This window comes from Orcinus orca, chromosome 7 (genome assembly GCF_937001465.1).
Source record: "Orcinus orca chromosome 7, mOrcOrc1.1, whole genome shotgun sequence".
NCBI lineage: Eukaryota > Metazoa > Chordata > Mammalia > Artiodactyla > Delphinidae > Orcinus > Orcinus orca.
In genome coordinates, this window is record NC_064565.1 from 89495442 (window position 1) to 89511495 (window position 16054).

A 16054-nucleotide genomic window follows, 5' to 3' on the forward strand; every position below is an offset into this window, starting at 1 on the left:
AATGGTGTGATACAGTTGGTCCTTCCATGTTTGCAAGTTCCCAACCAGACTGCAATATAAAATTCTCAGGGTTTTTTTTTTTTTTTTTTCCCTCTACCAGAATAATTCTTTTACTTTGGGGATGGAGGACCTTTTTCTGAAATTTGTTAATAAATCAGTGAAATTTTAGGTTACACAGCAAGATAGTAAAATAACTGATGCATTGGGATATTAAAGGTGTTTGGCTCATGGACTTCCTGCTTGGAGATGCACAATCACTGTGGAATTATGCTGAGCTACTGAAAATATTCTTCTGATATAGCAGAAATGTCTTCGTTCAAGAAGTTTCTCTAGGTGTAGATTCCAAGACCTAAGGACCTTTGAATTTCTAGAAGCTGTTGGTTTGAGAGATGGAAGGGGTCTTCAGGATCACACAGTTCCCATTCGTTATCCTACAGCATCCTTGAGATAGGGCTATCTAGCCTTTGCTTGACTCCTTATGGGAATGGAGAGCTCACTATTTCATCATACTCTACCAGGAATTTTAATAAGAATTTGCAGAACACAAATTCATACAACTCAAGCTTTACTTGATACAACCAATTAAATCCAGAATTTCTTGCTGCTATGATGTTGATGTCTTTTACAATAACTCCAAAGACTGTCTTTGACAGATACTATCAATTGTGTGTGCATCTTTATATGAATGAATGAAGAAGGTTTACAGCATTCTACAAGTAACTGTCATAACCTCTAGCTCTTTCCTCTAGCACTCTGCTCTCGGATAGCTCTTTTTAGAAGCTCTTTCTTATGCTACGTCTCTTTTCTTTATGCAACTTTTTTGGAGCAGTACGGAACAAGTCAAATCTTTCTTGTATGTAACAGCCTTTGGATTTGATGAGTCTCATACAGTCATTTAAATTTCACAGATTAGCCTGTAAAAGCTCAACCAAGGAAAAAGGGGGATAAGTTGAGTAATCTATCAATAGCTAATGTAACTTGTATGAGCAATGAGCACATATCCCAGAGGAAGCATGAAATGAGAGACTCTGCTACCACCTCTGTTGTTTCAGTTCACATGTGCTTATGGTAGTGAGTCTATCTCTGGCCTGAGTGTGATTCTAAATACTTAAGATAAGCATTTTCACAGAAAATGATCTCCAACATAATCCAGATACTTCGGTGCTTAACTGAAAAGGTGATAATATGCTCTAGTCCTGGATGAAAAATAAGTAGTGTTAGACTGACTGAAAAGGGATAGGAAGATATCATATTGGAGACTAACCTGAAAGATTTTCAAAGATAATTTTAACCATAAGAGATTTTTGCCTTATTGAGTATCAAGAGCTCAGTGCCTTGTAAACTGTGGTCCTACTGTATTTGAAATTGTGAAATTTTTCCCTTTGTTTAAACAAACCTAAATTATGTGTTTTGATGAGGGGGCTGCCCTACTTCCACGGAACCCCACATGCATGCTCTCTAGCTTGTTAATAATTATCTCAATAAAATTTGAAAACCTATTTTAAATGTGGGGTGACCACGTTAGCATAGGATGAGATTATTACCTGTTCTGGACACAGTACCTCTATCACAGCCTGAGACACGTGTAACATTTCTCACTGACTTGTCACACTGTCAGCTCATTGAAGCCCGTGGTCCACTAAGCCACCTCTGTAGGTCTTAGAGGTTTTGAGTAACTGGTGGTCACTGAGTTGCCTGTTCTGTTGGTGGGGTAATCTGGCTTCCCCATCTGTGGGGACTCCTACATTTATTTGCCTTAGGATTTGTTCTTTTACTTCTAAGGAAACTTGTTCTAAACAGCTTTTTAGTGATCTGCATTTGTTTATCTGTAGAGATGTCGTGTGTGAAGGGAACCACTGGGTATTTCAGTTTGAAAAAAGAAATCAGTTTTTGAAGTAAAAAGTTTCTTTTTTTTTTAACATCTTTATTGGGGTATAATTGCTTTACAATGGTGTGTTAGTTTCTGCTTTATAACAAAGTGGATCAGTTATACATATACATATGTTCCCATATCTCTCCCCTCTTGCATCTCCCTCCCTCCCACCCTCCCTATCCCCCCCCAGGCGGTCACAAAGCACCGAGCTGATCTCCCTGTGCTCTGCGGCTGCTTCCCACTAGCTATCTACCTTACGTTTGGTAGTGTATATATGTCCATGCCTCTCTCTCGCTTTGTCACAGCTTCATTTTTATGTAAAGTTTTAGAAGTATAACACAAATACAGAAAAGTGTACAAATAAGTGTAGCCAGCATACACATCAAGAAATAGAATATTGCTCCAGAAGCAATATTTGTGTATCTTTCACTCACTGCCCTTCTCCTCTTCATGGGTAACCAGTCTCCTGACTTCTAACACTGTTAATTAGTACAGCCTGTTTTTGAGCTTATTATACATGGAATTATACAGTATGTAATTCTTTTGGTATTAGTCTCTTTTTGATCAATGCTGTGTTGTGAGGTTCACCCATATTGTTGTGTAAAATTGTAGTTTGTTTATTCGTGTTGATGTTTAGTATTCCATTGCATGGACATGGTATTTGTCCATTCTACTGGTGATGAATATTGGCGTTATTTCCAGATTTTTAAGTATTAGGAATAATCCTGCTATGAATGTTCTACTATGTGTCTTTTGGTAATTCTATATACTCATTTCTTCTGGATACATACCTGGGAGTGGAATTACAAAGCTATGTGGATGTTTATGTTCAGCTCTATGCAGTGTTCTGTTGTTCAGATACTGCCAGTATTTTCCAAAATAACTGTATAAATTTATACTTATATCATTAGGGTCTGAGAATTCTGAGTGTCCCAAATCCTCACAATCCTAACCCTAACCGTATCAATTTGGGCAGGATCAAAATCTTCACACTTCTGAGCCTTTCAATCCATGAAACACTTCTTTAATTTTTCCTAATATTGTGTGTTTTAGCATAAGACACTTTACACATTTTTGTTAGACTTATTCCTAGATATTTGATATTTTTGATGCTATTATAATTGTTACCCTTGAAAAATTTTTTTCTTGCCTTGTTTAGTTAAAGGTTCACCTTGTTTGCTAAGAAGGTATTGTGAATTGGTGGTAAATATTCTCACCTGCTTGTGTTACATTCATTGTGGTGATCATATAATTTTTATCCTTATTCTCCCCGATTAATTTGGTGAATAACCTTGGTTGAGTTTTGATTTTCAACTACTCTTGCATTACTGGAATAAATCCCACTTGGTTATGATGTATTATCCTTTATAAACATCACTGAATTTGATTTACAAATGTTTTATTTAAGAGTTTTGGATATGTGTCCATATGCAAATTTTTATAATTTTCTTGTAATGTCTTTGTAAGGTGTTGGTTATCAATGTTATGCTGTCCTCATAAAACGAGATGGGAAAAGTCTTTCTAGTTTTCAGAAGTATTTTATCGACACTATTTCTTCCTTAAACATTAGGAAGATTTTATCTGTGAAGTAATATGAGCCTGATATTTTCTTTATGGGAATATTTTAAGATAGTAGATTCATTTTTTAAATTGTTTTTAATTTATATATATATTTTTCTTGAAGTAGATTTACAATATTCTGTTAGTTTCAGGTATACAGCAATGTGATTCAATTATACATATATATGTTTTTCAGATTCTTTTCCATTATAGGTTACTACAAGATACTGAATATAGTTTCCTGTGCTGTACAGTAAATCCTTGTTTATCTATTTTATATATAATGGTGTGTATCTGTTGATCCCATAATCCTATTTTATCTCTCCCCTCCCACTTTCCCCTTTGGTAATCATAAGTTTATTTTCTATGACTGTGAGTCTGTTTCTACTCTGTAAATAAGTTCATTTGTATTATTTTTTAGATTCCACATGTAAGCGATATCATATATTTGTCTTTCTCTGGTTTATTTCACTTAGTATGATAATCTCTAGGGTTATCCATTGTTGCTGCATATGGCAATATTTCATTCTTTTTTATGGCTGAGTAGTATTCCATTGTATACATATACCACATCTCTTTTGTCCATTCATCTGTCAGCGGACACTTAGGTTGCTTCCATGTCTTGGCTATTGTAAATAGTGATGCTATGAACATTGGGGTACATGTATCATCTTTCTGAATTAGTATTCATCTTTTCTGGATATATGCCCAGGAGTGGGATTGCTGGATCATATAGTAGCTCTATTTTTAGTTTTTTAAGGAACTTCTGTACTGTTTTCCATGTATATTTTCTCTTTATTGTCAGTTTTGGCAAGTTATATTTTTCAAAGAATTTGCCTATTTTATGTAAGTTGTCAATTTTAGAGGTCTAAAAGTTTTTGCAGTATCGTCTTACTGTGAGATCTATGATGGTATTGTTTATCTTTTTCCTTCTTAATACTGGAAATTTATGTTTTCTCTTTTTTTCTTTATCAGTCTTGCTAGGTATTTATCAATTTTATCAAGGCACTTATAGAACCAACTTCGATTTATATTTGTTTTATATTTATTAACTCATTGATTATTTTGCTCTTTATTTCCTTCTGTCTTTGCTGTTCTTTTCTAGCTTCTTGACTTTAGCTTTTCTGTTTTGTTAGTATGTGCAGTAAAGGCTATAACTGTTCCATTGGGCACTGCTTTAGCTGCATCCCACATTTTTCATTTTAATTATTTTAAAGTTATAAACTATTTTCTAACTGCATTTATTTTTTATCTATGTATTATTCATAACTTTATTTCTTAATTTCCAAACAGCCAGGCATTTTTGAGATCTCTCTCTGTAATTGATTCCACTATGATCAGAGATCATATTCTGAATGATTCCAGACTTCTGAAATTTGGTATATATTCCATGTGTACTTGTAAGAATGTGTTTTCTAGTCTTTTGTGGTATAGTGTTTTGTATATATGTGATATAAATAGATGAGGTTACTTTGTTAATTGTGCTGTTCAGATGATTTATATTTTACTGACTTTTATTTCCTATCAAAAGTCTCCCACTGTGATTGTGAATTTGTGTATTTTTTAAATATCTGTCCATTTTTACAGTATATGTATTAAAGTTATGTTGTGTACATGCAGATTTAGAATTGTTTTCTTCCAGTTGGATTGATCCTTATATCATTAAGAAATGTCCCTCTTTACCTTTAGTAATATTTCTTAAAGTCTCCTTTATCTGATGTTAGCATGGCAATGTCAAGTTTCTGTTTGTAGGATCATAGATTTTTAAAACTGGAAATGAACTTACAGATTGATTGACTCACCTTCACTTTATATATAAATTGAAGTTTATAATTCTGTTGTTGAATTCACCAGGTATTATTACTTGCAGCCCAGCATAAAAACCCTTGGTCCCATTCTAGTTCTCCTGGATTCTTTGGAAACATACTTGATTAAAGTGGCATCAGCTCATATTCCCCTCCTAATCTTTTCTCAAGTTTGTGCTTGATCTATCTCAGTAAGGTGGAGGCCTTTTCTGAAGTCAGGGCCAGCTCATAATAATCTCTGTAGTCAGTACTGCTCTTTCTGGCTTAATTCTTTCCTTTCAGGTGTCAGTACTGCTCTGCTAGGTTTTGCTCAGGCATCATTTTTGGGAACTCTTCTTCCCTACACTGTCTGTGGTTGGTTATTCACAGACTCCTGCTCTCTGCCTGTCCCAATAGTCTCCAGGCCTGCTCTGACTGCTGTGTTTCCTGGGTGCGTTCTGGGGCATCTGGTTCTCTTTTGGTCTTGGGTAGAAGGGAGAGTAACCCCAGAGGATTATGATAGAAGTAGTTAGTTAAAATGTGCATGCACATAAAAACTTCATAATTCTCTATCCAACCTGACACCTCAAGCTCCCTTTCTACTCTTTTTTTCCCCACTGCTTCCCAAACCTTTGATTTCATGATTATGAGCAGTTATGCTCTGAAACTTCTCTCACTTGTGAAACACTGGACACACTAACACAAAGGCTTTGGGGCCTTCCATTATTGCCCCTTTGTGTCCTCTACACTTTGACCTCCGTGTGGTGCCCTATGCAGAGGGCCATAGAGCCTCCAGGTTCACTAATGATGAAGCAACAGAGGCCCAGAGTAATGACGACTTGCGTGGATCCATACACTTAGTAGATAGAAATGGATCTGATCCCCTTCTTGGGTAATTGTACTTTTTGTTAAGTTCTTTAATCTAAAAGATTTTCTATGTTTAAAAAATGCACCTTGGCTCTGCTGTCTAGGAAGCATTTGACCTTCGGTAAGTCAGTTCACCTACTCATGCCTTGTTTTCCTCATCTGTAGAAAGGGTTGATAACTATTTGATGAGGCTGTTGGAAGATAAACGAGTTAACCCTATAAAACACGCAGTACCTATTGCACCTGGCCTGTAGTAGGCACTAAAACAAATGATCTGCTATAATGATGAAGATAATGATGAAAATGGTCAAATCTCATTTTATGGATACATCCCACCAAGTTCATGAAGTTAAATTCTACAAGGAAAATTCTAATTTTCTATTAACTTCCATTTTATAATTATTCTTACGTTCCAGTGGGTAAGATATTTCTTGTGAAAACGTGAAGCCACCAAGAACCTAGTTACATTATTGAGCACTGTAAACACAGCCCACTCATAAACACAGCCCTTTGCCACCTTTTGGCTTTTCCTTCACAGCACTCTCCTCCTCACTTTGGGACCTTGCTGCCACGCAGGCTACTTTTCTCTTGTACCAGAGGCATTTTGCTGAGAAACCCTCTCTTGATCATTGACATAATCTCAGTGCTTGGTAGTCACAACATTGTAGTATCTGGCTTTCCAGTCTACTCCTCTACGCATTGCAGATGGAAGTTTACTATTCTTTGAAACTTTGGGTACTATACATTTTCTAGGGTATGGGGTCAAATTTTATGTCATCTGCCCACAGTGAAAGATATTTGTTGCTGTTAATATCAATACGTGTTTGGAACAATTTCTACATTGATCATTAAAAGTACCCTGTAACTGTCTTCTTTTCATAGTGCATACCTTTTTTTTTTTTCCCATTTTCCAATTCATCCTTGTAGACTATTTTTAGTTTTCAAATTCCAGTAGGGTTTAAGTTAACTGTGCATTACTTAAAAAATGGATAAGATACTATCAGAAGTAGAGGAAACATAATGTATATTATGTTATTTTTCAATACTTAAATGATCTAGGAGTGTAAGTAATACGATTTATTGCATAGCACACATACTTTATTTTCAAAATAATTTAAAAGTTATGCATATTATAGATATTTGTACAATATAAAGGTAGATTAAATGTCACTATTATGAAAAATAGAGTAAACTTTTCCAAGTGATTAATTGGGTGAACGAAGACATATATGTGAACATCTTTTCATGTTTGATCAGTTTTATTCATGGTGGTAATAAAACCAAGTAAATGAAACGCAAAATGTTGACTGTGATGTAATGGTTGAAATTTTTACATGCATAAAGTAGTCAGGGTAAATTTATGGTGTTATGATGGCTTGTTGGCTGCTAATATTGTGTATACTTCATTAAAGTGATCTATAGCACCATGGCCAAAACGCCATGGGGACAAAATCACAGTTGGTACATACTGTGTTGATATACCTCTCTTGATGTGTGAAATATTAACTCTGAGATGCATTCACACAGCTTGTCAGTTTTTGTTCAGTGTTAGATGCGTGCTCGTCATTGGCCTACTCTTTCCTTTGATAAAGCCATTTTATACATTCCAGTGTAGAACAGAGTTAAAATTGTAAAGAGTCGTCTTATGTTCCGGCACCATGTAGCTCACTTAAAATCTTTTTTCAGATTGAATTTGAATATACGATTCCAAAATGTATCAGATTACTTTTTCACTTGATTATAAGTTTGTAAAACTTAAGTTCTGTACTCTTTTGAATCAAAACTGGAGATAAATATCTTAGTTTCAACTCCTGTGCCTGATTTCCAGGTCTTAGATCCTACAAGTGTGTGTGAGGGAGGAATGCTATGTGACTTAACAACCCATCTTGCTGCCAACTTGTCTGCTGTCCCCTTTGCCACTGATCAGATCCTGTCCCCTGCTATTTCCTGAGTTTCCCTAGTTTAAATCTGAGTCTTTGGTTTTCATCTCTCTGGGCAGGAAGAGAGGTATACCTTATACCGCAGTCGTTGGGGGTTTACCTTAGTCTCAGGTGATAAAATCTGCTTTTCCAAACAGTATGAGAAGAAAGCAGACAACTTGATGTCTGATTTTAAAAGATTGAATATAAAAAAGCACACTCTTTAGAATACATCACCTTTTATAAACATGGTTACAATCAACAGATTTCATCTGTACAGCTATAATATATCAGAACCCAACTCTGGAAATTAATGAAATGGAACACTATGTAAGAAGAATTTTTTATAAGGAAAAATGCAATATTCTATAGGTTTCAGCCAGAAGTCCTGCGTAGATTTGGAGAAGTACATTGCTTGTAGCATGGCCAGACTAAAAAAGATAACAATTCCCAAAGATTGTGGGGGCAGTTTTATTTTGCTCTCTTTTCTGTATATTCCAGTGTTTGTCTACCAGAGTATCTTCACTATTTAGAATCTAGTCTGTTGTACTTAGCTTACCTTTTATAGCACAATTATCCTTGTGTTGGCAGAGCTCTTTGATTAAAGAATCAGAGCTATGGATGCTTTTCTTACTTGGTTGTATAGTCACTGCTTATATCTTTGTGATCTCTATGTGGGCAAAATAGAATTGGGCTGTTTCCTAATAAATCATTAGTGTTTCCACCTATAAGCCTAGTATTAGAAACAAAATAAATTCCTTTCATTCTATTTGGAATCTTAGAGCTCTTTAGATGCTCTATAGAAAACTTAATTTTGAAATGTTGAAAGATTACCTAAGGAGGATTCCTTCAGATGTTTTAAGCCTATCACTTTATCAAGTTGATTACTGAAAAGCTGTGTACTTGAGCCGCATATCAGTAGCCCTCTGAATAGTTGCTTTAAAAGAATTATTATTGATGAATTGGGAGATTGGGATTGACATATACACACTAATATGTATAAAATGGATACCTAATAAGAACCTGCTGTATAAAAAAATAAATACAATAAAATTTAAAAAATTATTATTTAATAGTATGTCCTTGCCTTTTACTGGGGGACAGCTACAGTGAAGGCTAAATAGCAACCATTTCTATTAGTTTTTCCAAAATTACAATTGAATTCTGAGGGTTATATTAGGGCTTACCCTTTACAAAGATTCATGTAGTAAAGGTTTAGAGCTTTATCCCAGGAAAACTGTTATGTCTTCTTGCAAACTGGTATCTATTCCTATAGTGGATACCGGGTGCCCATAGCTCAAAAGTTTCCCACATTTGAGGGACTTTCTAAGCATCACAGAACCAAATTGATTATAGCTTGGGTATTCTGGTAAAAACTGTACTAATGTTTTTCTTCATTCATTGATTCATGTTCTTATTGTCATAATGGATCACTTTCATATCTTTTCCAGAAATAGGCAATATATAAGTAACTGAGCTGGATCAGAGCAGAGTATCTAGCTACATATCAAATTTTGAGAAAGTAATTCCTTTCCTTAAGCTTTACACTCCTAAGCAATTTTTAAAAAGCAATACTTGGAAATCTCCTAAATCACTACCCCAGTTCAGCGATGCCCACCACCCTCCGCCCCTGTTTGACTGTGAACATTGTTCTAGTTGCTGCTGTGCTTCAGGGACTGGAAATCCATGCTGGAGTTCTTGCTCCAGATGTCATTGCCAATCTTAGAGTTGAGAATATGTGCACAGCACAGAGATAAAAAGAGTTGAAGAGGATGTTGGTCCTCTCATTGCGTTTGTATATCCGACGTGATAGTTATTACCATCACAGATTTCTGCCTTATGATTTTTTTCCTACAGCTTTAGGAATCTGTTTGAATTTCTCATCCCCAATTTCAGAAAGTACCCTTGAGAAGATCTTTCTTTGTCCAGATTATTCTTGGGATTACCTAAAGTGAAGGTTATTCAAAATTCCTTGAATATGCTTTACAAATGGCTGGGGCAATTTATTTTTCCATTGCAATTTATCTTCCAGGAAAACTGATAAAATATGTGTACATTGATTTACTGACTTAAGTTAAACAGGATAAACATGCCACAGATTTATCCTAATAAACAGATAACATTTGTTTTAGGTGTTTAAAACTTTTATTATTGCTAGAGCATATTTTTTTTTTTTTTTGCTAGAGCATATTTTTAAGGAGTCTATTTTAAAAATTAAAATGTATTTTACATTTTAAAAAAAAGTTTTAGTCATGAAACTTCTTGGTTATTCTACCCCAGGATCCTGGGTACTGGGTGAAGATTCATCACTTAGAATACACAGATGGAGGAATCCTGGATCCAGATGATGTCTTGGCAGATGTCGTTGAAGACAAAGATAAGGTAGATGACTCTAAAAATGTTCTTCTTTGTTTTCCTCTATAGAGCCACATGTTTTTCCAGAGATTGAGATCCTTAACAAACTCGTGTCAATTATTGTTAAAAGATACCATCTGTTCGAGTTTTACCTAGACAGCCCATAAATCACAGTTCATCATCAGATGCTGGGAAAAACTTTGTCAAGGTTTGGGAGTCTGTTCATGGTGGTCTAATTAGCAGATACTTCATTCCCAAGAGTTCCTGATACGCCTCAGTAAATTAGTGTCAGGCTCTGAAGCTGTTGGAGTTCTCATTGTCATTGTTGGCTCTGGAGTTTATTCTTGGCCCGTTAATATTCAACTTAATGCCTGAGATTTGAATGTGTTTCAAAGGAGAGTATACAGTGGAGAGCAAAGTCTTGGGAAGAACTGTGGTGAAGATTTTCCTTAAAGTAGCTGGCAAGCAACTATCTTGAGTGGTAGTTTTTGTTTTTATTGCTACAGTGAAATACGCTGACTTGAATATTTCAAAAAGTTTGAACATGTTTTGCCACTTACTTGCGAATAATCCCATTGCAATTACCTTGTTTTAATGGCATTAATCTTCTGATGCTAAACTGAAAAAGGTGTAAAACTAAACTCTTCAGATGCAATACACTGGCTTATGCTGTTGAGATGTATCGTTTTTCACTGCATCTGTGTTGGGGCTCTCTGATCAATGGCTAATGCGTTCTCCAGAATTGAACTGCAGCTTTCCCTGAAAGATCCTTGCTTCTAAGTTTCTTCTGCTGTGCATCCTTAGGCTCTTAGTACTAGGCTAATTTAAGTCTGTAAACACGTTTCTCCGTATTTTTATGGTGGGGTAGGGGTATTTGTGTGTTTTAATCAACTGGATTGGAATATAAATAACTGCTTTATTGAACTTAGATAAAATTTGCATTTTTCCTTTCCCATAAGATCTTTTTGGACCATTGAAATTTACATTAGTCTTTGCAGACATTCTGTACATTTATTTTCCCTGTTTTCTGTTGGAATTCAACTCTCATTTGCTTTGCATTTTAATTAGCCATTTCATAAGGAACTTATCTCCCGAAATAGATTGTAAGCTCCTAGAGGGCACAGACTGGGAGATATTAATTCCCTTTTGATCCTTGTATTAATAATTTCGGGTACAATATTTTATCCAAACTGGATTCTCAAAGAACACTTGAGTTAGAGCAAAAAAGAAAGCTTTCGTCTCTGCAGTTGATTCTTGCTGTTTGTGATTTTGATGCACACTTCTTATTTTTTGGTCTCCTGGTAAATAATGTAGTATTTACCTTCACAACACAAGAGGAGAACTTTCACTTCTGTTTTTCCCTTTTTTACTTTTTTTCTTCTCTACAGCTACCTTCTTCCTTAGAAATACTCTAGGTATTTGGGTTGTTTATTAATGAAGAAGGTCTTCCCATCTCCAGTGTCACTGAAGTCCAGTGTATTAAAATGAAAAGCTGAAATGTGGCAGGTTTAAGAAGGGGCTGAAGAAAATGTCTTACCCCAGCCTCATCCAAGAGCTCTTTCCAGAATGGATGATTCCATGAACAGTGCCCAGGAAAATCATTTGTCCTATAGAGAATGATTTTTAACTACCTTGGCATTGTACTTTGTAACCATAATTCATTTACTAGACACAGAAACAGCTTTATTATGTATAACCTTTTTTAAAAGGACTTCACCACCATTACTAAATAAGGTAGAAAAGTGAGATAATCAGTTAAAATCCTAGCAAAGAATTAGTACTGTTTGGGTACAGGTTTACCCATTCCTTTAATCTGCTTTAACACAGCTACATGAAGCCTAATTGGTATTGTTCTTCAGAGTTGGTAAGAATTTACACTTTTGATATTACCAGAAATAATTGTACTCCCGTTTTTAATTTTTTAAAATAACGTAAGTGAAAAAAACAGCATTACTTATTTATTTATTTTTTTCTGACATTCTCTCTGCAGTCTTAACTTCCTTATAGTCCATTTGTCTAGTGTGGAAAGAAGTTTCTGCCAGCCCTTTTAACCTTTTGTCATTTTAGATTAAGCAGTAATTATATATGATGCTTGTGGTTGTTTAGTGACATTTCAAACTCTCCCAAGATCCTTTGAGATAGTATTGAGCTTGGATAAAACTACAATTCTCCTCTTTTTCAAATTGGTTACCTAATCATCTCTTACATTTAGAATATATGGAGAAGGAAGCGCAAAGAGACATGGGTGAATGTACGTAATCCTTGTGCTAAAGCTCACATACCTCAGCTCTAGGAAAGACTCTGACTGCAGTTGAGAAACACCATTAGGAACCACTGAAGGCCTAGCTGGAAAGGATGAGGCAGGAAAAACAGAAACTTAGAATCGGAAAGCAGTGTAGGCTGAAGCCGTTTATGTAGTGTATGAAAAAGCCAACCAGTACACTTCAGTAGAGACTGAAGTTAGAGGTTAGATGGTATTCTACTTAAAAATCAGTCAAGGGGCTAATAGATTTAATTGATTTTCTAAAGAAATGACTCTCAAAATTTCTGGTGCTGCAAGTGGTCTTCTGTTATTCCTTTGGCCAACACAGTGCATAATGCATATGCGGTGTCTCTTTGGGCAGGTTTTGTTTTATTTTAACTTGATTTCCCATTAGAGCCCCTTCACAGGAGAAACAAGTTTTTGCCATGTTGCACTATTTCTAGCCTGTATTTTGCCAAAATATTACTGGAGCAGCTTTGGCATTTTGCATCTTATGATAACTAGTATTTGTGCAAAATGTGGTGCTAAAACTTAACTATTTGTGACCGTCATTCTCAAGTTTCTTCAGGTTTATGTATCAGTCTGCTTCAAGTTCTATGGGATAACTAGGAATTGACAACTTTACATGCATGTCTCTTCTCTGGATGCTCAAGGCTACTGACTTAGTTCACCCAATAATGACTTAACATTTCATTGAACGCTGACAGTGGCCCAGAATGGCTCTGGCACTTACATATCTTTAGAGCAACTCTGCAGGCAAGAGCTATGTATGATCCCCATTTTTAATTTCTGAGAACACAGAAATTGAAAGTCACTTGCCGAAGATCACACAGGTAGTAAGTGGCAGATTCAGCCTCTGGAACCTAGAATTTAAATTTTCACACTCTATTTTGTTCTTCTACAATACGCCAAGGCAGTGTGTTGGGTGTTTGTATATGTGATTTCTTTTTTTTTTTTTCTTTGCGGTACGTGGGCCTCTCACTGTTGTGGCCTCTCCCGTTGCGGAGCACAGGCTCCGGACGCGCAGGCTCAGCGGCCATGGCTCACGGGCCCACCCACTCTGCGGCATGTGGGATCTTCCCGGACCGGGGCACGAATCCGTGTCCCCTGCATCGGCAGGCGGACTCTCAACCACTGCGCCACCAGGGAAGCCCTCTATGTGTGTTTTCTAATTATGAAAATTCATCAATCATAAACTTTTACACAGTTACCACCATAGTTAAGAAAAGATATGTAATAGGACTATGGAGAATAACAAAATTAATTCAGAACTAGTATGCCATGCATGTATGGTTAACTCCAGCTCTCTGTGCCTGCAGCCTGCATCTAATTTAGTGCAAAGCCCTGCCAGTTCTACCCCTGTTGCGGTCTTTCGTAGCTCCTTTTCCAGGATCTGGATTACAGGTACAGTTTAATTCCAAATGGACTAGTAGAATACATTTGGAGTCTAACCGTTATGTGCAGTTTCACATATATAGTGTGCACTATATGCAGGACACTATATTCTGTGCTATTTGCTGTAGGGAGGGCCCCCAAAGATGTTCTAATTAGACATTAGACATCCTAATGCTCAGAACCTGTGAGTATCTATATTACATAGCAAAGGGTCTTTGAAGATGTAATTAAGTGAAAGACCTTAAAATGAGGAGATTATCTTGGAATATTTACATGTAAACACAAGGATCCTTATAAATAAAAGAGGAAGGCAGGGGAGTCAGGGTTAGAGACATACAGTGTGAGAAAGTATCAACGGGACAATGCTGGCTTTGAAAATGCAGCCAAAGAATGTAGGCAGCTTCTGGAAGCTGGAAAAGGCAAGGGAACAGGCTGTCCTGTAGTCAGAGCACAGCCCTGCTGACACCTTGATTTTAGCCCAACGAGAGCCAGTTCAGACTTCTCCAGAACGGTAAGATAAATTTGCCTTGTTTGAACTCAGTAAGTTTGAGGTGATTTGTTATAGCAGCAATAGGACGGTAATACACTGTCTCTTATCCTATTTTAAACTTTTAAAGTGATGATGGTCTTCTCAAGTTTAATACTAACTCGGCTTTTAATATCCTGTAGGACAAGGAAAATATACTTCAGATCAGTTGATTGCTCTTTGCATTCCTTCCAGAATCTGTCACAAATTGATTCTTGATTTATTGGGTGAGCCTTCACTCTTTGGGGCCCTGGATGTTAAACATTTTGGTAGTTAGGCTATTGTCTTTCTTGTATGCCAGTCATTTCAATGCCATACCCAAGAGCTGTGTAATACTCATCAGTTTCTCGTTGCAATATGTAAAGGCCCTAAGAAATGTGAAGACTGATGCTTAATAAGCCACTGCAACGCTTAATGTTCACTCATACTTTTCGAGTGCGAGAACCTCTGAGTATTGAACTTGTTCAATGATTGTTTTCCTAGTTAATTGTCTTTATTATTTCTTGAGTTGGTTGTAGAACACAATTGCAATACAATACTGAAATATGGCAATGTATAACTTCTATTATGTAAACTGGATTACTGCCATGGTTTTATTAAATATACGAAAGTAAAATTATGTGGTAAAGTGCATAGGGAGAATGTTTCTATCTTTGACTATCATAGGGGTTCATTTTGGAGAGGCGCCAGTGGTTTTCCTGGACTCCAGCGAGGGCGGGTTGGCCCCCTGGGTCACCTGTGAAATCTGGTCCTCAGATATTACAGTTTCAGTTCAGCTTTATCCCTTATTAGTTATGTGTGCGTGGGCATGTTTCTTCGCTCTTGATTTACCCATTTGTAAAATGGACATAAGTTAGTTTTACAGGGTCAGTGTAGGAAAACTACATAAACTATAAAAACTTTAAAGTCCAGTATGGTATATAGTTTTAAAGCACTCAAATGTTAACTGTTACATCAATAATAATATTTTGATAGTGTGATTAGTGCAGTTTTTACCTGTGTGTTTTGATTTAACCATTAAATGTTTAAAATTTAAATACTAAAATATCAAACTATTTTATAGTACATTTAAACTTTTTTTAAAAACCTTAAATTTGTTTAAATGTTATTACATTGTTTAATAGTTTTATAGGAAGATATGATAAAACATTTAGATTAATATTTGAGAACTGAAAGTGCCAATATGACTAATTTTAAAATGAGAATGCTTTTATCAGGACATATTGTTTAATAGTACAAGAAGCATTCAGGGATCTAATGTGGCTTTGAACTGTAGACTGGTTCGCACAGTGAACTAGTGACCTAAAAGCAGACACTCAGTCCTTAAGCCCACATTGTTTTCTGAGAACACTCTGTTGCCCTCTTGTGGAGTCCCCCGCTATCTAGAAACCAGCTCACAGGGCATACTTCCTGATGATGTATTTTTACTGTATTTTTAGTACAACCCACAGATACAGTCGTGGATAGTACAACCAGGGTTTATATTTCAACTAGTGGTTGTCATTTCTTCAT

General features: G+C 36.0%; 1 protein-coding gene across 1 annotated transcript in view; it reads left to right on the forward strand.

The window, feature by feature from the left end:
- Window positions 1–16054, forward strand: part of PARD3B (par-3 family cell polarity regulator beta) — a 1037324-nt gene that overhangs the window by 118259 nt on the left and 903011 nt on the right. Inside the window, exon 2 of the mRNA XM_012532519.3 lies at window positions 10284–10385. Within this exon, the coding sequence (XP_012387973.1) occupies window positions 10284–10385 (102 nt within the window). The remainder of the gene's footprint in view (window positions 1–10283; window positions 10386–16054) is intronic.